Source organism: Lepisma saccharinum, chromosome 20 (genome assembly GCF_977018435.1).
Source record: "Lepisma saccharinum chromosome 20, izLepSacc3.1, whole genome shotgun sequence".
Taxonomy (NCBI): domain Eukaryota; kingdom Metazoa; phylum Arthropoda; class Insecta; order Zygentoma; family Lepismatidae; genus Lepisma; species Lepisma saccharinum.
In genome coordinates this window covers 60946108-60971102 of record NC_139248.1, presented here as the reverse complement: position 1 = coordinate 60971102, position 24995 = coordinate 60946108, and the positions used below count along the sequence as shown (strand labels likewise).

Below are 24995 nucleotides of genomic sequence, written 5' to 3'. Positions count from 1 at the left end.
TTACGTTTATTGTAGAAATTTTAATACCTTCAACGAAGAAATGTTTGCAAAAGATACGTATAACTGATGTCGATTGGTCAAAGCTTTACGCACTTGATGATGTTAATAATAAAGTGGAGTTTTTGACCTCAAATATACAAAATGTTTTTGACACGCACGCACCTCTAAAAATCGTAAAACACAATAAGAAAAATGCACCGTGGATCACCAGTAATGTTAAATTGTTGATGCGAATCAGAGATAACGCGCTACGAAAGCTCAAACGTTCGAACAATCCAAGCGACTGGCAACAATATAAAGAACTCCGGAACTTTGCAACAACTGTCATAAGACAAGAAAAGAAATGTTATCTTACCTTCAAATTTGGCGGGAAAAATTTAAACCGGAGAGAAACGTGGAATGAGTTGTAACAATTGGTATTGTTAACAATAAAAAGTCTCACGATAATACATTCTCGCTCATAAGTACCACTGAAGATCTAGATGCTGTTAATGACCATTTTGGTAAAATTTACAGTGAATCTGAAATTCCTCCTCCACTTAAGGCTCAGCAAATAAAGCATTTCGAGAACAAAACCTGTTCCACCGCTGAACAATATTTTAGCTTTACTGAGGTAACTGAAAAAGATGTACATAGAACTATTTATAGCATACGCTCAAATAGTTTTGGATTTGATGGTATCAGCACTAAAATGCTCAAACTCTCTTTGCCTTACGTTTTATCTCCGCTAACGCACGTCATTAACTCCTCTCTTTCCAGTGGCGTCTTTCCCGAAATGTGGAAAGAAGCAAAAATTCTGCCACTTCAGAAAAAGCAGATCGCCACTTCTTACAATGACTTTAGGCCTATCAGTCTTTTGCCTGTGCTATCTGAAGTACTCGAGAAAATAGTGCATTCGCAGACGTTAAACTACGTTAACACGAATAATTTACTGCCCCCGCTGCAATCCGGATTTCGTGAGAAACGCAGCACAGCCACTGCTCTTGCTAAAGTTGTGGATGATATTCTCTATGCCATTGACAAACAGCAAGTCACTATTTTAGTACTTCTGGATCTCAGTAAGGCTTTTGACACTGTGCAGCATGATTTATTATTAGCCAAACTTAAATATTACAAGTTTTCTTCTTCAACACTAAACTGGTTTCAAACATATCTATTTAACAGACGTGAAAGGGTCGTATTACATAATTCACCATCTCACGTGTCTCAACCTATAACGCTGAAAGCAGGCGTGCCGCAAGGATCGATATTAGGCCCCCCTCCTCTTCACCCTTTACACTGCGGACTTGCAGCAAATCATAAAATTCTTCATTCCACATTTTTACGCAGACGATACCCAGTTATATTTCTCAGGTCATTACACTTCGTTGGAACATAAGCTTCAGTCACTAAATTCTGACTTGAACATCGTCAGTAACTGGTGTGTATCTAACGGTCTTAAAATAAATCCAGAAAAATCCACTTTCATGATCATTGGTTCTAATTATTCAAGGTCGTTAATTAAAAATATTAAGATCGAGCTCAAAATAAACAATTTGCCCATTGTCAGGAATAACACTGCTAAAAATCTTGGTCTGATTTTTGACGAAATTTTTGATTGGACAGAACATGTAAAGACGCAATGTAGGAAAGCTTATGGAACACTTAGGAATCTGAATCGTTTCCGTGACTTCCTCCCTGCGGAATGCAAGCTAAGACTCATCCAAGCATTAATCTACCCATTGTTCGACTATTGTGATAATGTTTAAGGCCCTCAACTCTCGCAAAAGCTCAGTAAAAAAATACAAATGGTGCAAAATGAGTGCTTCCGATACATTTTTCAAGCAAAAAGATCCGTTCATATTCTTCCATTCTTAAATAATAATCAGGTTCTTACCATGGCAAACAGAAGGAAGTTGCACTATCTCTGTTTTATACGCCGCATACTGACAGAAGGTAAACCGCATTACCTGTTTGAGAAGATGCATTCCCGTAGGGAAATCCATCAGTATGTTACCCGTAAGCGGAACAACTTCGATTTACCCCATCACTCTACCACGGTCTACAAATCATCTTTCTCCTTTTCGGCTCCCAAAGCATGGACCCATTAAATTTCAAAGGTAAAATAAAAGATCTGCTGCTAATGGAACAATGGCAGAGTCGGGGCACATACTGAAGGTATCAAGTCACTCACTATAAGGAATTGTATTATTGTATTATTATTACTATTGTCTTTTGTATTTCTAGTTACAATTTTTTTGTATGCAACTAATTCCTATGTTTTTTCTTCATTTTTTGTATCTGTTTTTTTTTTTTACGTTTAGCTTACTGCTCCATAAGTTATATAAACTTATGGATTATCATATGTATTATCATATTGACAAGGGTTAGGTGGCAGAGCAGCCCTTGGCTGAACCTCGCCCGCTGAATAAAGACAATTTATTATTATTATTATTATTATTATTATTATCCAAAATCAGGCTGACCCACAATGTTAAAATGTAATAGATTAATAGGCATATTAAAGGGTGAAAATAATGCTTGTTTTAGAATTTTTGTCATGAGTAGAGTACTATTTTATTATTTGCGCATATTGTTAATTACTTTATAATTTTAATTATTACTATGTAATGAAATGTAACAGCAACTAAAATTTAACACATTTCCAATGCATCAAAGCAATACTTGAAAAACTTATGGCTATAGTGAATCATGATTTATTTACATTTGTTTACTAACATCAAGAAAGTAACAAACAATACAGTTTAAGTGCACTTTATTCAGTGATAGCAAAATCTGGAATAGACGTGAAGTTGAAAGTGGGATCCGAACTTCTATGTGCCTCCACCAGGGATCGAAACCGGGCCAACTTGATTACAAGGCGAAAGGCGAGATCGGTAATGTATGCGTACATATAACACTTACTCTTACACACACACGCACACACACATTGGCGGCGATTAGGTTGGCGTCGGGGTCGTAGGGCAGTTGCCCCTCAACTCCCCCCCCCCCCCACAATTTGGTCTCTTAATGCTAATCCTTGTCTACCAAGAGAAAGTAAGCTGCCGTTGACCTCCAGTTTTGGCACCCAATCGCCGCTACTGCACGCACACACACACACAATTCTGATATGCGGACATTACAGATTTGATGAAATACAGTGAATTACGAACATGATGCATAAAAGCATATGTGGATAGCCCGTAAAACGAATAAACGACAAAACTGTCAATGTAATGCGCACATTCGGATATACGGGCATTTAGGATAATCCGAATATCCAGATAACGGATATCGGAAGACTCCGTATATTCGGATAATCTGTCTTCGGATAAAAATCAGTGAATCCGGATATGAGAATATCCGATATCCAGGTATTTCAAATCCGGAAAAGAATTATCCGATATCCGCATAAAATTTTATCCGGCTTTGGTCATCGCTAATCCGAATCACTATGGGTTTCCACCGGGCATCGAACACGAAACCCTTTTATCACAAGGCGACAACGTTGTCACTACAACGTCGGGTAAACCCACACTCACTTTACACTGAAGGTTCAGTTCTTATTAGAATATCTGTGTCAGGGGCGTATATTCCAGGCTACCTAGGCTATCTGCGAAGCCTGAAGCCTAGAAAGTAAAACACTGAAGAGAAATATCTTAGAAACTGTGTGAATTAAGCTGCTTTGAACAATAAGATAATGGCGTTTCTGAAGTTGGCAACCTTCATTCTTAGGAGTTGGCAACCTGCATTCTTAAGAGTTCGCAACCTGCATTCTTAGGAGTTCGCAGTCTGCATTGTTAGGAGTTCGCAGCCTGCATTCTTAGGAATTCGCAGCCTGCTTTCTTAGGAGTTGGCAAACTGCATTTTTAGGAGTTGGCAACCTGAATTCTTAGGAGTTGGCAACCTGAATTCTTAGGAGTTGGCAACCTGAATTCTTAGAAGTTGGCAACCTTAATTCTTAGGAGTTGGCAACCTGAATTCTTTGAAGTTGGCAACCTGAATCCTTAGGAGTTGACACCCTGAATCCTTAAGAGTTGGCAACCTGAATTCTTATAAGTTTGCAACTTCACTACCTTTGGAATGGCAACGTGGCTTCCTTGAAGACGTCAAGAATGAATCTAGTCTTCTCCCTTCGTCCATAGCCTACTACCAGGTGTCATTTGAGATAGCCCAGGTCTTAGGCTCAGCATACGCCACTGATCTGTGTTTAAAGTGGATTTTACAAGCTCTTTATATACTTCACAGAATTTACGAGGGGGTGCTGGTAATTTCTTAGCCTTTGCAAGAAACAAATGAGACAGAGATGAGAATCAATTTTTTTTATTCAACATAATCCCCTCTGAGGTGAACACACTTCCTAAGTCTTTTCTCCAGTTGTTGTAACCCCCCCCCCAAAAAATTATTTTGGTTGGTCCGCAAACCACGTACGTACAGCATCCTGTACCTCAGAAAGTGACCCAAATCTGACCCCCTTCAGAAATTTCTTGAGATTTGGAAATAGGAAGTAGTCAGAGGGGGCCAGATCTGGTGAATAAGCAGGGTGTTCCAAAACTGTGAACTTCAAATCCTTTAATTTTTGCTGGGTAATGCCTGCAGTGTGTGGAGAGGCATTGTCGTGCAAATACAGAATTCCATTTGTCAATTTTCCGCGTCGTTTGGACTTAATTGTATGCTTCAAATTATCAAGAAGTGATTCATAATATGCCCCTGTAATAGTTGCACCCTTTTCCAAAAAGTCAATTAGCAGTACACCGTCTTTGTCCCAAAAAACACTGGCCATCACCTTGGCTGCCGTCTTTTGCACACGGGCCTTCTTTGGGCGTGGTGACTCAGAGTGGGTCCATGCCTTTGACTGTTCTTTTGTTTCAGGATCATAGAGGTAGATCCAGGTCTCATCCTCAGTCACCAATCGAGACAAAAATGTGGACGCATCCTTTTGAAAATAATCAAGAATCACTTTGGATGTCCTCACCCTGTCACGGTGCTGATCAGCGTTCAAAAGTTTCGGGATCCACTTTGCTGAAACCTTACTCATACCTAGATGGTCGTGGATAATAACACCAACTCTTTCACGGGAGATGTTTAGAGACTCAGCAATGATTTTAGTGGAAATTCGCCGATCTTGAAGAATTAGATCATGCACAGCATCGATTACTTCCGGAACAACCACACATGCTGGCCTTCCTGTGTGTGGCTCATCATCTGTGCTGAAATGGTCGGTTTTAAATTTAGCTGCCCAGTTCTTAACAGTGGCATATGCAGGGGCATGGTCTCCCAAAGTCTGTACCAACGTGTCATGTATCTCCTTGACTGACTTTCTCTGCAGGAATAAAAACTTTATCACCACTCTATGGTCTTTCACTGTAAATGTTGCTTCAGGTGCTGCCATCTTTCAGTCACAGCTGAAATAAAGAAAAACCATTAGACATACAAATATAATTTTCTCTACCAACAATATACAGACATTAAGCTGCAATTTAAGACCAAATTCATGAAAATACGACAACATGAAGGGAGTAAGGCTAAGAAATTACCAGCACCCCCTCGTATTTACAAAACTAAAAGAACTCTTAATTTCCTTCCTCTGTACATGCTACCCAGTCGGGTAAAATCTTTGTCACTGAATTTCCTGCTCTAATGTCCAAGAACTGCCATGGTTTTACTCATTAAATTATTCCTCTGGGATCATATTTTTCTCACCTCGTAACTAAATACAAGCTACGTGACCGGAATGGTAACCTTAGATACCGTTGGCTAATCTAGGCAATGTGTACCTAGTAATATCTCTGTAAAAATATTCATCTTTTAAAAAATTCCCTAAACATCAGTTACAAATACATAATTTAATTCATGAATCCTATGTGATCTAGCAACTCAGTTAGGATGAAGAAGCAAATATAGATGTCGCAGCTGTTCTTCATAGCTGAAACTTAAAAGAAATCAGACGTCCGGTCTAACTAGGGTAAATGCTGTCTTAGGGGTGAAGGGGTTAAATCCGATATTCTTACTAAGTACTAGATCGAAGACAAGTGCTTAATGAGACTTAAGGTACAAGTAATGCAAATGATGACTTCCCGATGGAGAGTATACCTTTATAACTTACAAATATTATATCATTATCCAGCCCAGGTAATGAACTAATATGTTTACGTAATTTAGTGAAACATGTTCTGAGCTGTTACCGTAAATAAGCTTTCTTGTAAATTGAAATAATATTCATAGCTTGAATAGTAAAATCAATTTCATAAAATAGACTATTGATGTTTAAGAGCGGTTTGTAAATGATGAGTTTAACATATCTCCGAATGTAAGTGCCTCTGCTTGTAAAATATATTTAAAATATATTGCAAAGATAACTAAATGCACGGCCATAAAAATAGGCGGCGGGGCAGAATTGCCTTGTTGCCACATGTGAGAAAAGCAAAGCGAGAGCGGAACAAAAGTCGCTGGTTGCCGCGCATTATGTGGCAACGTCGACCGGGCTGCGTTGCCTAGTTCGAGCGTCAGACCGACCTCACCCCGGTCCACTTTCGTGTCACCCCTGACCTTTCCAGCAAATACTGCCAGTTTGTATCACATGGCTTACAAATACCAACTCTACAACGAGATCTTTCATTCTCTTGAACCTCCGAACACACGGAGTTGTGCTCCGACGTGGCAACAGCGCGAACTTCTGCCACCCGCCTCATTTCATGACCATGCGTTTAGCAAGCTAGATACTACGAGTAACATCCATGAAATCAGAAAATAAATTGAATTTTGTTAATTTCCAGGACTACAGTTGAACAAGACCTCTTGCATCTGTTTGGGAACATCCCTTACTTGCGAGTACCAGGGGTGGACGAGGGTGCCAGGAAATCTATCCCCGGAGACTACCATTCTGTAAGTATTGGATTCAATTCTGTTGAATAAACTTTTAATTGCATGTAAACTTAACCGTTGTCTCTTAATCCGCAAATCTCGTTGCAAGTTTGACATGACTTGCAGAGGCCACACCCTACACCCTTTAAAATATTCTTGGCTTGTTACGAATAACACCAAATGCAGGATTAACAATTAATTTCATATCCGTGTCCACTACAGTATCGAAAACAAGTGATTTGTGATAGACCAAGACGATAAATGGTGTTGGTTTAGGTCGGGTGATGTCGCAGGCCAGGGAATAGAGGACCCGTACGATGGCTTCTCAGACCCTTCTTCGTTCCCTATCTCAAATTATTCAGTGGTGCATTACCTATCCCTGTCTAATTTTTGCATGCTTTCATTGAACCACCCTTTTTTTCTTCTAAAATTTATGTAAATGCAATATGTGCGATGAGGTGTGGGAGCTGTAATTGGATATATTTCCACTTTTTTTCATACATTTTGGTTGGTTTCAAGTAACTTTTGGTACTATATACACCATATTTAATCCATCATCGCTCTACGACGCTAGAGGTCCCAGGTACGAATCTCTGCCTGGGCATGGAGGTTTGTGAGTGCCCATTCATCAATTTCATAATATCATCCCTCAACCCCATCTTCGCAAATTAGCCAAAAGTGGCACAAAAAGAAGTAAAATGAAGTAAATCAATCAGCCAATCAAAAGTAAATCAATATTTAATACATTAAATGAAGAAAATATATAATTTTGAGGAGAGAGTAGGTAGTGTTCAGTAAAGCTAAAATATGTGAAATTCAAGTAGAAAACACGATGTTCTATATTCTGTTTCGGGAATCTGTGGAGCAGGGCAGAGTATACTGGTAGAGAAGGGGAGAAAGCGAGAGAGCGGAGTGAAGGTATACGCACTGCTACTAACGGTTGGTAATGAAGCCGCCTTTTCCCCTCCATGCACTCACTTCCCCTCTCACGCGTTCATTGGTCGAACCTTCTCGAGTCAATACTTACGCAGATACTTGTTTTCGTCGTCTCCCTTCAGAGTTTCCCGGAACAGAGTATAATTAAATACTTTATGGAGGTTATGTTATTATCTGGGGGGGGGCGCCGACTCCATTGGGCTTGAGGGGGCTCTAGCCCGCCCAAATAATTTTGCCTAAGAGGATCTAATGTATTATTTTGCTTCTCTTCTAAAGTTTACTCTGAATTGTGCCACATGATCATGAACTAAACTTTAAATACACATTTGGGGGGCTGAGAACGCTAAACTATCAACTTGGGGGGGGGGGTAGGGCTATGACAGCAAAACACATGACTTATTACTATATACTAAGTATATAATTATGAGTATTGTTAACATTTTCACTAAAAAGAGTTTCAAAAGACGATGTTCATGAACTAGGAGAGTGGGTGGGACGTCCGCGCTACAAATGGCTCTCACATGACATTCAGAACGAGATCATTGATATATTAGGGAGATCTATTTTGCGCTCCGTGGTAGCAGATATTTTGCTATTATGGTTGACGAAACTTGTGACATATCCATCCGTGGACAATTGACATTTTGCATTCGAACTGTAAATAAAAATTTTAATATTTTTGAGGAATTCATGGGCTTTTACGAGATTCCGAACACTGAGGATAAAACTTAAAAAAGGGAGGGAGTGAGTCATTCATTAATTATTTTCAGTGATCAGAGCCCCCCCCCCCCCCATAATTTTGACAAGTGGAAATGTTTAGTTTGAGCACTACCCGTGGTTGAAATTCGACCAAAGCGTTTTTTCACTGCATGAAGATGTGAACTTCTAGTGCTCCTCCTGATGCAGTTACGTCGTAAGTCAATAATGCCTTATGCTTAACAAAATTAGCCTTCCTCTTTCGAATCCGATATCGTCGATTGGGTGCACTTAGCTCCCCAAAGTTCGCATCTAGTTGCGAGTTCTGCAGGATTTTCCGCCAAGGATGATGCGAAGAGAGCCTTTGTTAGGAGTTAATTCCTGGATCAGACACGAGAGCTTTCCTCCGATTGGAACGTAGTTTGTAACGTCACTCACTATTCTGTGCAGCATTTACAGCCTTTTGCTCTTCCCTGGATGTTGTAAGGATGAGTGAAAAGCTTTATAGGTGAGTTGCAATATGGCTGCTCAGGCAAAGCTAAATGTAGGTGGCAGCAGCTTTTCGCTTCAGACAGTCAACTGTTCTCTCATTGAAATACATGAGAAAATCGATGTTGAACATGTTATTAGGCTATATTAAAGTTAGTGATTGCTGCTACAACCTTTTCAAGCATTCCCATTGGCTGGTAGCTTTTTGGGGTAGTAAATAATCTGTGGTAGTTAGGTTAGTCTACTTGGGTTTGGTTCTTAAAAGAAGAAGACGAAAATGGTTGTAGCAGCAATACCCACCTATATTAAATTACATGTTTAATATGATTTTAACTTGAGAAATTATGTCGGAATATGATAAATGAATACGAGTCAGTCCTCTAAAACTAGCTCCTTTTTTAATAAAATATGATTTTTGACAACAGAAAGTATACATATCTAGTCTAGCAATGTTCTTCTCGTATCCAAAGTGTATGTAAAAAGTATCAGGATAATGCCCAGATTAAGTCCAGTTCTAGGTCAGAGTATATTCTTATCAATCATCAAATCAAGACATTCAGATAACGTCCAGTTCACGTGAACCAAGTCGCACTGATGTCCTAAATATATCCAAAAGTCATCCAGAGAATGTCAAGAAATGATGCACAGGATATCCAAGACACATCCGTCGTGGATAGGCTAGCCTATGAATGTGTCCTGGACGGAGATATGTATATTCAAGCGGAATATCCGAGGATATCCAGAACTTCGACACGAATATCCAGGAGATATCTATATGTGTGCTGTCTTGGTCTCCACCGGGTATCGAAACCGTGACCCGTTGACTGCAAGGCGATGACGTCGGTGTCGGGAATGTCCCTGCAAAGGGGCAGATGGGAGACTTATATTGTTGAAGCAATAAGCTTTCGGGTTTAGGGATGTCCTAGAATTATTTTTAGTTTAGATCTACCATTAGCATGTTACGCTTTTACAATCCAAGACAGTGTCTACATTAAATTCATTTTCTTTAGTTCGTCAATCTTTCTCCCTTACCAACATAATTAGAGATGGAACCACTGGGCACTTCAGAGACGTTTTTCAAAAGAGATGACGCTGATTGCTTCTTTGCAGAGCCTTTTTGAGACGAGCTCTTTCACTTGTTCCACAAACTGACGGATTGCATGCTCCTGTGATAACAGGATATTTGCTCCTTGCTGCTTTGTCTTTCTTTGTTTGTGTCTGCCAGCTTCCATTTGCAACAGACATTGAATCCTCTTGAATTAACCGCAGACAGTTTGCACGTGAAAATGTTTTGCTAACATTTTCTTTGTGTCTTTTACAGCATGCTTCTTACAGTACACAATTACTCGTTCGTTTAGAAATCCTTTCTGTAACAAAACAAAACTATTTTATGGTACGTCTTGCTTTCAATCCATTTTATGGATTAGGGTGGAAATTATGAAAAGTTTCCATTTAAGAAGAGTATTGTCTCCAATTTAAGTGGCGTATTCTGAAAAGTTGACCTGGTTTACCACAACAATTCTTGTGTATTGTATACGTATATTTATTACTAGGATCCGGGACTTTATGTCCTATAAAACTGTAAAATATGTATATAATTATGTCATAAAAATTGGAAAATATGTCATGAAGAATAAAAAAAATAGGTCAGAAATGCAGATATATCCCCAGTAAAGCCAAAAATATGCACAACAGTACTTTCAAATTTCTCATTATATGGGACGTCATCTTTAAGGGAAGATCGACTACGGTGTGGGGGAGGGGTAAGTGAAGCGTAGCCTTCCTGGAAATAAGGAAGGGCTGGGAGAGGTAATACATGTCGACTCAATGGGGATGTGATAGGCGGATGTTGGGAAAAGGAACGAACAATCGCCTACGAATTTATGTAGTTGAATTACAAAATACCCATTTAATCCCACATTTCTAATTACTTGTACAGTGTCTCTCAAAAGTTTTAGGACAACGACATTTTAAACTACGAAACCCAAATTACGTAAGGCGCTGGTGGGTTGCGTGTAGAGTTAGGCTCAATTTCAGGGTTGCCACATGCACAATAGATATTTATGAAATACGCGAAAGGAATAAAACCAAGTATTATTGTATAAAACTCTAAAAAACATATCAGTATTACATTTGTCGCAAATAAGAAATACAGTACTTTCTGAAAGAAAGAAAATCGATTTTCTAGTATTTAATCGCTGATGAGTCTACACAAAGGAAAAGAGGAGAGAGGAAACGAAAAGGGACAACAAATGAGAGGAGAAAAGAGAGAGCGAAAGGGGAAGAGGAAAAGTAAAGGAGGGAAGAAAAGATAGGACAGATGTGGATAGGAGAAGTAATGAGGAGAAAGGGAAAAGATGCGAGGGGAGATGATGAAAATGGAGCAAAGAGGAGAAGAGAGGAGGGAAAGAGATGAGAGGAGAGGAGAAGAGGAGGTTTGAGAGGAGAGGAGAGGAGGAGACGAGAAGAGGGTAGTTGAGAGTATAGTAAAAGAGAGAACATGAGAAGAACGCAAAGAAGAGGAGAAGAGTGCAGTGAAGTCGGAGATCTAAGACAGGAGAGGAGATAAGAGGAGTGGAGAAGAATGGGATGGAGACGAGAGGCGAGAACAGGAGGGAAGGCGATATGACATGTAAGCAGAGGAGAAGGAGGGGAGAGAAGAAGGAGAAGGAGAGAAGAGATAGAAGACGAGGGGAGAGATGAGGTATTTGTAGAAAAATATCGTCTCAGCGTCAAGAATTGCTGCATTGATCAAAATATCTACATGAAACATTCAATAATATTTTAAAATGAATTGGAGAATGTATTAGATCTGTGCGAAATGCCATTCGGCTGAGTTCAGAGCGAGATAAAATCTGCCACGTAAGATCTTTGATTCTACCTGCGATTATACCACTAAAAACTTGAATTTAATTTTCATATTTATAAGAATTATCCAATTTTTCTCCACTTCTCAGTTCGTTGAAATGGAGGTTTTGTTATTTAACATTTCTCCTCCCCCATCGTTAATTCCAAACAGAATCATTCCGTTTCAAACTGCGTGGACAATGAACACAATGGGATATGTCTAAAAGTTACGAAAATTTTCTGCCACCGAAGGGGTTTGAACCTACGACCATCAGGTTGACAATCTACAACAGTAACCACTACCCTACAAACTTTAGTTCGTGAGAAAAGCTAGGAGGAGCTGGCCAGTGTGAAATGTAGATGCAACTCTCCTCCTACATGTAATGTGCAAAGAATACTGGTTTGTAACAAAGAAAGCAAAGGTAGTACGAATCGGCGCAAACATTTAATGGAGAGTTGCACATGATGAAAACTTTTCATTCGATATTTGCGTAGGTATCCTTTCATTGAACTAGAGTGGGTAAGATATGGCAACCCTGAAATTGAGCCTAACTCTACACGCAACCCACCAGCGCCTTACGTAATTTGGGTTGCCTAGTTTAAAATGTCGTTGTCCTAAAACTTTTGAGAGACACTGTACAACGACAGCCAGATTAACATTTAGGTGGTAGGTTGGTATAATTTACCTGGGATGTATGAGAACCTTCTCCTGAATCGATGCCATTTCGTTGCCGACTCTAATTTAACTGCTCTAACCTCGTTCTTCCTTTTCCACCAAAGCTACGATCATTCAGCTCTCTACGTCAACACCCTTACCACCTCGTTCTTCCTTTTCCACCAAAACTACGATCATTCAGCTCTCTACGTCAACAACCTTACCACCTCGTTCTTCCTTTTCCACCAAAACTACTACATGGTGGAAAATTACTAAAATCGAAAATTTGGATGATAATATTTAAGACTGGAAATCAGGTTGCCTACTCCTGAAGCATCATTATTCGAAGTGAACAATTTAATTCACAATTTCTAATCGATTTTCTTCTGTATTTTAGTCTGGGTTCCAGGCTTCGCAGATAACTTAGCTAGCCTAGAATGTTGAAACTCCCATGCTCGATTGCCGATAGAGTAGGGACTGTAATGTACCGAATGTTATTTTTTGTTGTGAGAAGCGAAAAAAGGTAAAGAAATTAGAACAATTGAGACTTACTTCCTGCCTGCACAACAATGACAAGTAATATTTTCCTCAATAATGCTTGCACTGCTATCAATTGTCGGGTGGATAAAGAAAGGGGGGGGGGGTATTATTGTTCTGTACTATAGCTCTTTTCAGTTCTTACGGCGGGCGCTCTAGAAGCTGGCAGGGGAAGTGGGGAGCGGGGAAGCGACCAATCCAGAACGATAAGAAACGTAGCGGCCAGTAGAACGAGTTTGACGTAGTACTTTTTCCGGCCGCGTCGTGTCTCTCGGCGCCACTGCTGTTGTCTGGTTGGTCTGTTGCGTAATCCCCGCCCCCCACTTCCCCTGCCAGCTTTAGAGCGCCCGCCGTAAGAACTGAAAAGAGCTATAGTTGGTAAGAAAAAGACGGCCTGCTTTTAATTTCTTCGTTCGTAATTTCTTTATCCTACCATTGATAATATACACTATCCCATTGCGCTGAAGGCGCGAAGAATAAATTATAAAAATAACCGACTATGTGCAAGACAATTACGAATTCTTGCAGAATATGTCTTATTACGAGAAAATTGAAGAAATGTGTTATAAAAACATGAAAATGGGAAAATATGTCAAAATATGCCTTATCAAGTTCGACTATTTCGGCTGATTTTCATCAGATATGTCAAGATCTCACCCCAGTCTTCGATCCCATACCAAATAAAAAATATGTTTTACTTAAATTTCCGACCACTATTTTTTGCACTCCCCATCTAGGTGAATTAGGTGTAATAGAAATAAACTTCAAATTCTCCGGCAACTTCTATATTTTTCATAAAATCTCCTTTGTTACCTAAAATTGGACCTGGGCTCCCCTTCGCCGGAGGAAATTACCCTTCATGTAGCAACATTGATTTTGCCAAACGCGGCACAGAAAGTAGGAACAAGCAGTGATCTCCAGCCAACGCTGTTTGCAGCTGTGGAAGCAGGTGTTCTTCTTTTTTTAAATAGCTACTCGTATCGGTTCTATCGCCCTTCTTAGTAACAATCGGGGAGGAAATCCGGTCTTCAGAAGGGTGCGATGGGGATCGATCAGTGGCGTACAGTGGGGTTCATGAGTATTACCGTGCAAATTATCCATCATCATGTTCGTGCACTTTATTTGACCCAAGAAGAGCTTCAAGAATTAAAAGAAAACTCAAGACAAGCTGTTGACAACTTCTGCACCACCATACATAAACATTCATCACTTCTAAGAACATTGGATGTTAGAGAAAAAATAATGAAAATAATCATGGACAATTTGCCGAGCAATACTAGTGGACCCCACTGTACATAAACCAGTCCTTAAGTTATTTAAAGAAATGACCTTAATTCTGGTTTACGAGCTTCTTTTTAAAAGTTTGCATTACATGTAATGAGCAATTACATATTAAAGATAAACATATAATAATACGTCGTTCAATATATAAGTTTCCGTATGCTGTAAAAAAAATTAAGATACATTAGAAAACTATACATACATGTGTAGCAGGATCCTTCCTCCCTTCTCCACATAATCCCCATAGAGATTCAGGCATTTGTCCCACCGTTGCACCAATTTGTCCATACCCTTTGCAAAAATCAGGGCTCTGGCTATTGAGCACTATTCTCACATTCCACTTCACTTCTTCATCTGTTTCGAAACGGTAACCTTGCAATTCAGACTTAAGACCGGAAAAAGATGGAAATCACTCGGCGCTAAATCGGGGCTGTATGGAGGGTGGGGCAGCCGTTCCCAATTTTGTGTTGTGTTTGAACTGCTGAGTGGGGGCGAGCGGTATCGTTAAGAAGAATGACACCAGCTGACAGGAGAGCTGGTCGCTTTTGTCGAATTGCGTTTTTCAGTTTATCCAATGTTTGACAATAACGGTCAGCGTTAATTGTTCTTACTCGTTCCAAAAAGTCCATAAGCACAACGCCCTTAGCATCCATGCTTCTGGACTCCTTATGACGCGAGCCCGCGTTTTCCGAGCAAGCATTTACTTTTCGCCCTTGAGCGCATGCGCCTTCACGTCTGATAACGAATCGATTGTTGTTCCTTGTAGACGAAGGATGGCGCTTGTCAACCATGTGCTTCTTTTTAATGGCATTGCTTTATACAATATTTTATAGCACAGGGAAACTTATATATTGAACGTCACTAGCATAAGGAAAAAGTTGGTTTACCGGTGGTAAGTGCTGTAACGTCTCCAATGTAAATACTGGAATGCAAGAGAAATATTCTCTGGCATGTGTAACATACGAGTCATTCCATACCAAATCAATACATATATGTGCAATTTTTAACCTGACCATCTCCGATTTTCATGAAATTTGGGGAGTTGAAACTATGCATAGAACTTAGTAACTATGAAAATTTTTAGTCTCGTGCACTAAATCTGCTGTAACTCCGCCCCTATTTTGCCTAGGAAGCTGAAATAAAGCTTATTGTACAGGGAATTGAATAAGCTTTCCAGTGATATATAACAAGTCTACCTTTGGATAAAAATATAATTTTGTCACGTGACCTTGACTTTTGACCTTGAATATCTCAATACATGTCATCACCAAAATTCATGAAAAAAATATATTTGGTCCCTCATACCATACTCTAAAACATACCAAAAAATCATTCTGGGACTGCAATGGGATCAGAAGATACAAAATAATATGTGTAACTATGTGACTGATAAAAGCCCCATTACATGAACTATGAAGAGTCAAATGTCCCTTAACACCCCCTACAAAATGTGAAGGAGTTATCCTGGGTATAATTGGTCATGAAAGAAATAGGTTAGGCACAGGGATATCCCTAGCCGTGTGTGTCAAGCGCAGATCCGGCATATTGTTGACCGCCATATTGAATTCAACGCAAAAATTTCAAAGGAAAGAGGATGATGTGATATATCAAATGAGGCTAGAATTTCACGAGAAATGAAGTGACGAAGGTTTATCCAACATATATTTAACTAGCAAAAATTTATTACTGCATGCTTGTAACTATTTTCTCCTTTTCGAGGTGTTAAAAACAAAGCATTGGAATGCTCCTAACGTGTTAGGAACTCATCGAGATCACGCTGACATCTTGGGAGAGAAAGAAGTATACGCACCATTGCATATGATTTTAATCAGCTACATTCACCAAATAGTTGAATAGTGAAGAATATTGGGAAAAGTATCTTAAACAATTACGTGACACTTCCTTCGGAATGAAAAATTCTTCAGTGACGAGGCTAATTTTTATGTTCACGGTGAAGTTAATAAAAATAATATGCAATACCTGTGATTTGCTCAGTCGAATGGTTGTTGCTTGTAAGCTAATTATGTGGTATAATGTATGGCGAACGGAAATGGTTGGTCCATATTCAACAACGGAACCTTAAATGGTGAGGGCTACTTGGATTTGTTAAGTGAACAGGTTTTTTCACCCTTGCTTACGGGATATGGCACTTTTCGATAGTTTTGAAACAGGACAGAGTGTGACCACACTATGTGGACATTTTCGCAATTTCTTCATGGTAATTTTCTAGGTAGATTGATGGGCACACGGGGATCTATTAAAAGGCCTACACATTCCCCAGATCTAACATCTTAGGAGGACTTTTACCTTCAGAAACATTTGAAGAGAATGGTGCATGCACTAAAAGTCCCTGATATTGACCATCTGAGAGAAGGCATAGTTGCTGCTTGCGATGTTGCACATGCTACATTACCAAATGTTCTATGCGAGTGTGAGAGACGTCAACGAGTGTGCTCACAGGAACATTGACAACATTATAATGTGCATATATCGTAAGTGAAAGATTTGTGTATAACTTTTTGCTGGCGTAAGATACGTTGGAAAATCCTTCGTCACTTCATTTCTCGTGAAATTCTAGCCTCATTTGATATATCACATCACCCTCTTTCCTTTGAAATTTTTGCGTTGAATTCAATATGGCGGTCAACAATATGCCGGATCTGCGCTTGACACACACGGCTAGGGATATCCCTGTGCCTAACCTATTTCTTTCATGACCAATTATACCCAGGATAACTCCTTCACATTTTGTAGGGAGTGTTAAGGGACATTTGACTCTTCATAGTTCATGTAATGGGGCTTTTATCAGTCACATAGTTACACATATTATTTTGTATCTTCTGATCCCATTGCAGTCCCAGAATGATTTTTTGGTATGTTTTAGAGTATGGTATGAGGGACCAAATATATTTTTTTCACGAATTTTGGTGATGACATGTATTGAGATATTCAAGGTCAAAAGTCAAGGTCACGTGACAAAATTATATTTTTATCCAAAGGTAGGCTTGTTATATATCACTGGAAAGCTTATTCAATTCCCTGTACAATAAGCTTTATTTGAGCTTTCTAGGCAAAATAGGGTTACAGCAGATTTAGTATAGCTAAGCGGGCTCAAAAAGGGCAATTTATGCTGACTTTGACCTTGAATAATTTAACAATTACAAGACGCACGAAACTAAAAATTATTATACTTACTAAGTTCCATGCATAGTTTCAACTCCCCAAATTTCATGAAAATCGGAGATGGTCAGGTCAAAGGCTGTGTTGATTTCGCATGGAATGACTCATACGTCTAGTTACTAAATATACTCATCTCACAAATTTTGAACTAAAAGTGACTGCTTTTGAAATGAGGAAAAAAATAACTGCTTCTCCTTCCTCTCTCACTTTTATTTGTAACTCTCTTGTCTATTTCTTTCCTTGTAGCTTCATTCTAGCTTTCTATTTTATGTCTCATTTTTAGTACTCCTTCAATCGTGTTTACTTCCTCTCTTCTTGGTTATTTCTTTCTCTAAGTTTTCTCTTCTTACTTTTTTGTTATCTTCTTTCTTCTTCCTCCCTATCGCTGTTCTGCTATACCTTTTCCTTCTCTGTTTCTTCTTGCTTGGTTTTTCCCAATTTCTCTTTCTATTGCTCTCTCGCTTCTATTTTTCTTTTGCAGACTAACGAGTCTCTGGCGTTTGGAGACTCAGTCAGAATAACCCTCTGCAGGGCATGTGTTGTTGTATGCTGTTCATATGTGTTTGTCCCTTCATCCATTTCATCTTCGGTTTCCCCGATGGCGTAGTGGTAATCAAGGGGTCCCGGGTTCGATGCTTGGTGGAGCCACATGGCAGAGTGGTTCGGATCCCACTTCAAACTGTAGGTCCAATCCCGATAGCCTCTCTGTGCATAAAGTGGACTTAAAACAACATTTCAATTAACTTCATCTTCGCCGTTAGCTAAAAGTAGCAGAAAAGCGAAGTAAAATAAAACAAATCAACTAATTCTCCTCCTACCTCCCTCCCCCCTCTCTGTCCATAGAGTTCTGTTCATAGGATTTTAGTTTAGTGTAATTAACTTGTAAGGTTATTTCTCACAGTTTAGTTTCATTTTGATTGTACAGAGGGGTCCAAAAAAAAAAGGTAACTGAAATGTATGGTTCGGTTACGTTTTTTTTTGGGTCACCCTGTATTACCTCTGTGTTTCTCTTGTATCTGTAAATCAATTCTTCTCACAATTGTTATTTAATGTAAATTTTATATTACACCATTCTTATTTCTTGTTAATTATCTTCATGATGTTCTTGTTTATGTAATAGTGACATTCCATATTAAACACTGTAATTGGGCATGCACCTGTTGTGTTCCAAATAAATACGAGGGGCATACTAAAAGTAATGAGTGACGTCATTATAGTGGAACCACAAGCAAAACAACCTTCGCAGACCAGCGACTCCTGTGCACCGCACTCCCGAGAGGGGGGGGGGGAGAGTGGACCATGCTTCCTTATGGCCCGAGCTGAACGGAAGAAGGGAAAGTTGCATTTGGACTTTTCGTCCAAGGTCTTTTTCCTTTCGGTCCCTCTATAGCTTGGAACGATTGAGGCAGGCTGTTGTTTCAAAGTGGCTGACAGTGGTGTTTCGTTTTGACAACATGCTGTGATTAAATTCCAATTGTTAAGGAAGGAATTTCTGCTCCTGAAATTCAGAATAGATTTCACCATGTGTATTGAGATGTATGCATGGGTGCTAGTAATGTTAGAAGATGGGTAAAACATTTTAAAGATGGAAACACTAGCATCAAAGATCAGCCTCGGAGCAGTCACCCGCGAAGTGCCCCCACGGAATGCAATATGGAAAGACTTGGCAACATCATTAAAGAAAACAGACGTTACTGGCAGCAATACTTGAGATAGGACACGCTACAGTGCAGGAAATGATTGCAAAGTTAGGCTAACGAAAAATTTGTTGCCGCTGCGCCCCACGTTTATTGATTGCAGACAACAAGCGGCTGTGTAAGTACAACAACTTCTTCAGAGATATTTGAAAAATGGGGTGGAAACTTCTTACCTCAACCTCTCTACAGCCCCGACATTGCACCCTCCGACTATCATGTTTTCGGTTTTGTAAAGGAACAGTCACGAGGCTAACGCTCCCAGATGGCGGAGGACATACAGTTAACATTTCTATCCTTTATGTATACACCCGTGGGTGCTACTGTTATTTACTTTTTATGATGGAAAACGATAAAATTTCAATACGCTACGATATATAACGATACGGTATATAACTGATAAGAAGCAACAGTCGCCATCAGGTTGGTGAGAACTTATGCAGCCCTAGATTTATGTAACATATATTTGGATGGTCTTGCACCCTTTATTTAAGGAGAAGAGAGCGTCTAGCCACCCCCCATCTCTTTGGCATCCAGTGCGAAAACAAGGAAAAGTTGAGAATTAAATATTTTTTAAGCCTAATACACATTTATTATATTCAATTGCCTGTTAAATATGGCCCCCATCCACAAAAAACTAGTTCAGGTTACTTATATCTAGGGAAAGGATTTTAAGGTGCCACATTATGGTCCGGAAAGGAAAAAAAATGGTTCTGAAAATGTTTTGAATAAGGTGAAAAAAAAGTGCTGATAAAATACCTTTATTCAATGCTCTCTTTTTCTGCGCATTCTGTATAGAATGCGCGCGGACCGCAGAGAGAACTATGGTTATATAATGCGCGCGGACCGCGTAGAGAACTGTGGTTCTGCCGAATAGGTTTTGTTTGAAGTTTGTGTTTTCTCTCGCGGGTTTTTGCTACATTATCTTGGGAACTATTGGGGCTACAATGATTATATTATACCATTTCATAGCTCTCGTTCTGCTCCACAAAATTACACTATTGGATTTTATGTAGCTGTTCAAGGAGAGTGAAAATCATTTATTTTTCAACAAAGTATGAAAGAAAAGGAAGGAGAAAGATGCAGAAGAATCAAAGAGGGGTAAAAAAAAGGATAAATGTGGTGATCTCACGAAATCGTGCACAAAGGTGCAACAACGTGTGTCCATTTTACTTGATTTCATTTCTTAAATAGGGGGTGTTTTTCTTAGAGGGATAGAACATGAACATGAAATAAAACACCTAAAACTCGTGGTACTGTCCATGGTATTGGCTTTATTGGAAAGAGAATTGTATGCCACTATTGTTTAAAGATGATTTTGGGCATATGGGCTTCGCGGCTGGGGCGAATGAAGCACAATCTGGAAGTCCACTTTTCGAGCAGCTGCGACCGTATATCGGCAATCACGCGGCGAATGTTGGCTTCCAAGTCGTCCATCGTCTCAGGTTTATCGGCGTAGACGAGCGACTTCACATATCCCCACAGAAAATAATCTAAAGGTGTTAAGTCACACGATCTTGGAGGCCAATTCACAGATCCATGACGCAAAAGTATGCGCTCATCGAATGTTTCCTTGTGACGCGCGCTGTGTGGCATGTTGCGCCGTGCTGTTGAAACCACAGCTCTTCCACGTTGATGCCAGTCAATTGGGGAACGAAAAAGTCCTGAAGCATGGATCGATAGCGCGCTCCATTGACTGTCACGTTCTGGCCGGCATCATTTTTGAAGAAATAAGGACCAATTATTCCACCAGCCCATAAATCACACCAAACAGTCACTTTTTGTGGATGTAACGGCGTCTCAAGAATGGCTTGTGGATTTTCGCCACTCCAAATGCTGCAATTTTGATTGTTGGCGTAGCCATTCAACGAAAAATGGTCCTCATCACTGAATAAAATTTTGTGATGAAACTGAGGATCACGGACAATCTCGGTTCCGGCCTAGGCACCGAACTCACGGCGCATACGGGGGTCAGGCGGCTTCAATTCCTGCACGAGCTGGATCTTGTACGCTCGAAAACCAAGATCTTTCCGCAAAATCTTCCATACAGTGGATGGACACAGCTCCAATTGCTGTGCACGATGGCGAATAGACTCATTCGGGTCCTCCTGAACACTACGCTCCACAGCAGCAACAACTTCTTCGGTGCGCATTGTACTCCGTCTCTGCGGATGCGTTGTATCAATTAGAGTATGCGTGGTGCGGAAACGTTCCATGGTTCTTCGAATAACTTGCTCGGATGGACGCTTATGTCGTCCGTAGATTGGACGTAGCGCAAGGTAAAGGTAAATGTAAAATTCTTTTCACGATAATTTAAGAAGAGTTCATTGCAGAAAGATTTTATCATTATTATTGTAGGATGAAATATAATTATTTAGTTAGGATACTAAATCATGAATTTCTCGTTACTAGTTAAGTAGATATTACAATTTTTTATTAACCAAGTCTTACGGTGACGTTCTGTAAAGTGAGGCTAATTTTACATGAAGGAAAATGCATGAATAGTTTTAGTGCATTTTCTTTCTTTTCTTCTGGAACCGTACTTGTTGCAAGATTTCCAAAAACTAATAACTATTTTAAGAAATAGCTCCAGTTGTCTGCTATTTCAATCTTTCTTTCGATCAAGTTTGTAACATAAAGTTCCGCTTTTTATACACAGTGATAATAAGGAATTCATAGACATAAATGATGTCTGGTCAACCCGTTGTATTTGTGGAATAGTGCACTCGTATGCACGTGTGGATTGCACGGCGAACAGCGGTGCTGTAGCGTTTTAGCAGGGGCAGAAAGAAGAGAGGTAGGAGGGTTTAGTCGGTCGTGCAGTGGGAAACTTCTCGCTATCTTATTCGTGAGCAGAGTGGACTGATTTAAACCAGGTGATTTTTTTGAAAATATAGCTGATTTAAATTACTCTAAATAAATAATTTATAGAATAATGTACATAAGGAATTTGTAGATATGAGAAACGCTTTTGGTGAAAGTGCATAACTCTATTAATCATTTAATGGTGATTATTATGTTCTAAGATAGGAATATAAAGGAAATAAAGTATATGTACTGACGGGGTGAAGCTCATACGAATGGAAATATAAACACAGGATTTCTCTTGATTTAAAATTAAATAATTTTATGGGCACAAATAGCAAACATTTTGTGTAGAGAAAAATACAAAATACTAATCATGTTAAATCATAAAAAGTGTCAATACCATTAAACTATAAATAAACACGGCAGCTGATATGTTTCAAACTATCATTAAACAATTCTCCAAAATTCAGGTACAAATACTATTAAAATATTTAAGTTAATATTTTAAGCTACAATTATAGAGTACATCCAGAATGTTTTAGTTTCACTGGAAGAAAAGTTACTGAAATTATTATTAGTTTCATTAATAAACTCAACAAACATTTCCATAGTAGTTACAGTATCAGAAACAGAAAAATGTATGCTTACGTAGTATATTTTTTATTTGCTTGAATCAAACTGTTCAAATATTTTACAGGGCCATTTACTAGAAGAAGCCTTTCTATGTTCATTGTGAAAAGAACCATGCAATTAATTTTAAGCATGTTTTTTTAAAAAAAATAACAATTGATTTAAATAAAAAACATTCCGATTTAAATTTTAAAAAATCAACGGAAATGATTTTTTTAAAATAAAAATCATGAGTTTTATCCACCATGTTCGTAACAGTGCAGTGTGGCATTGTAATTATGGCAGAGGAAACAGGAGGTGGTTCCGTGACGAAGGCGTCTTTCCCAGCAGTATTTGACCTCTCAGCGCAAGGGGCTCTTCCGCCCCTGCTCTGTGGCTTAGACGTGCAGCGCAAGGTGAATAGAAATATAGAGGTCAATCGCTTCTTGTCCTCGTGATGACGAAACGACGGTAAGAGGTGAATTTAACCATTGAAACGAAATCCAAATCTATGCGCTAGTGTTGCAATATGCAGATAGGGAACATTGTCCAACACTGAACATGCGAAATCGAGTACACGACTGCGCATTTCTTGATGTACGATGCTTTCTCCTTGATAATAAGCAATAAGCCCACGTACACTTTATGGCTTCAGATAAAATGAATATACTGACGGGTTGCTACTTATTATACACAACGTAAAACTATTGCCCTATGTTTAAAACGAGCAATAATATTTTTTTGTTTCAATACGCTACAATATCAATACAAAATGTAATACAAATAATACAACCTACAATGCAACTCGATGAAATTTGGTAAATCATTCTACGTTTTTCTGGAGCCGCTGTTCATATCATATTTAATCCGTCGTCCATGCCTTCGTAACTTTAAGTTGTCGTTCAGCCGTGTGACGGCGCTAGCGGCGCCTTTTCCACAGGCTACGGTAAATATTCTTACCTAGAGTTGATTGCTCTTGATGTGGTGTTAAATATTTGCATATGGCAACATTGTCGTTCGTCGCTTCACATTCAAGCGATGCATTCACTTTACCGCTAACACGTCATTGCCCACAAAAAAACGTGTAGCGTAACCTTGGACACCGCTCTCTGGTCTTATGTGTAAGCCGGATGCTCAAGCCTGGCATATTATGTCCGAAGAAGGGAAAATTGTGAAAAATGAGCAAGAAGAATGTAGAACTAAAATACATAACACGAAATATTGGCTTGGTTTGCACCTAACATTTTCTGATTTCTGAACCTTAGTGCATCAATTGACCACAACTACAAAGAGCGATCAAAAAGCTTTGCACAATCGCATGTAACTTTTTTATTATTTACAGCGTGTAACAAAAATCCGGGAACACTTTAAAAAATATATTGTAGCCAAACAAGTAGCATTATAAAGTAGCAAAGTCTTCATCATTTCAAAGAGTAAAGTTGTAAGTTTTTTTCTTATTGCAGGTGTTACGTGTAGTTCCATATATCGTCGCTAGGCGGTGTCATAATCAAGATGGCGCTTTCTGGAGCTGAGAAGGCTTTCTGCGTGCTAGAATTTGACAAAACAAAGAGTGCAACGGATGTCCAACGAAAATTTAGGATGAAGTATGGGAAAGCAGCACCAACCAGGAAGGCAATCTACAATTGACATGTAGAGTTGTTGAAACTGGGTGTTTGTGTGTCAAGAAGAGAAGTGGTCGGCCAGGTGTGAGTGAAAAAGACATTGAGCGAGTGAGAGAAGCTTTCACAAGGAGTCCGAGAAAATCTATACGCAAAGCTTCAACGTCAACAATGACTGTGTGGCGTGGCTTGCGTAAAAAATTAACCATCACACCATACAGACTACAGTTAGTACAAAAGTTATATCCTAAAGACAAAGACCAGCTCCAGAAAGCGCCATCTTGATTATGACACCACCTAGCGACGATATATGGAACTATACGTAACACCTGCAATGAGGAAAAACCTTACAACTTTACTCTTTGAAATGATGTACTTTGTTACTTTGTAATGCTACTCGTTTGGCTACAATAATTTTTTAAAAGTGTTCCCGGACTGTTTGTTACACGTTGTTGATTGATTGATTTAATTTATTTTACTTCGCATTTTGTGCCTCTTGGCTAATTTGCGAAGATGGGGATGAGTGATGAAATGATGAAATTGATGAATGGACATTCACAAACAACCAAGCCCGAGCGGGAATCGAACCCGGGACCCTTGGCGTCGCAGCGCGATGTGATAACCACTTTTTTAATTTTTTTTATTGCATGATTACATTACAAGTTTTACATACTAACTCGGCGAATACAGCACATTGAAAAAATTAGCATAGCAATTGTTCTTTTTGTTTACTGACATCATTTGAGAAGTTTGCCGTAAGTAATTCACAAATTGTTCGTGAAAATCAGAGTTCTCATAAGT

The 24995-nt window shown here is 39.2% G+C and overlaps 1 protein-coding gene across 1 annotated transcript in view; it reads left to right on the top strand.

The window, feature by feature from the left end:
• The window catches only part of LOC146003489 (uncharacterized), a 546114-nt gene that overhangs the window by 458451 nt on the left and 62668 nt on the right, over window positions 1–24995 (top strand). Inside the window, exon 4 of the mRNA XM_083141780.1 lies at window positions 6756–6864. Coding sequence (XP_082997906.1) covers window positions 6756–6864 — 109 coding nt within the window. The remainder of the gene's footprint in view (window positions 1–6755; window positions 6865–24995) is intronic.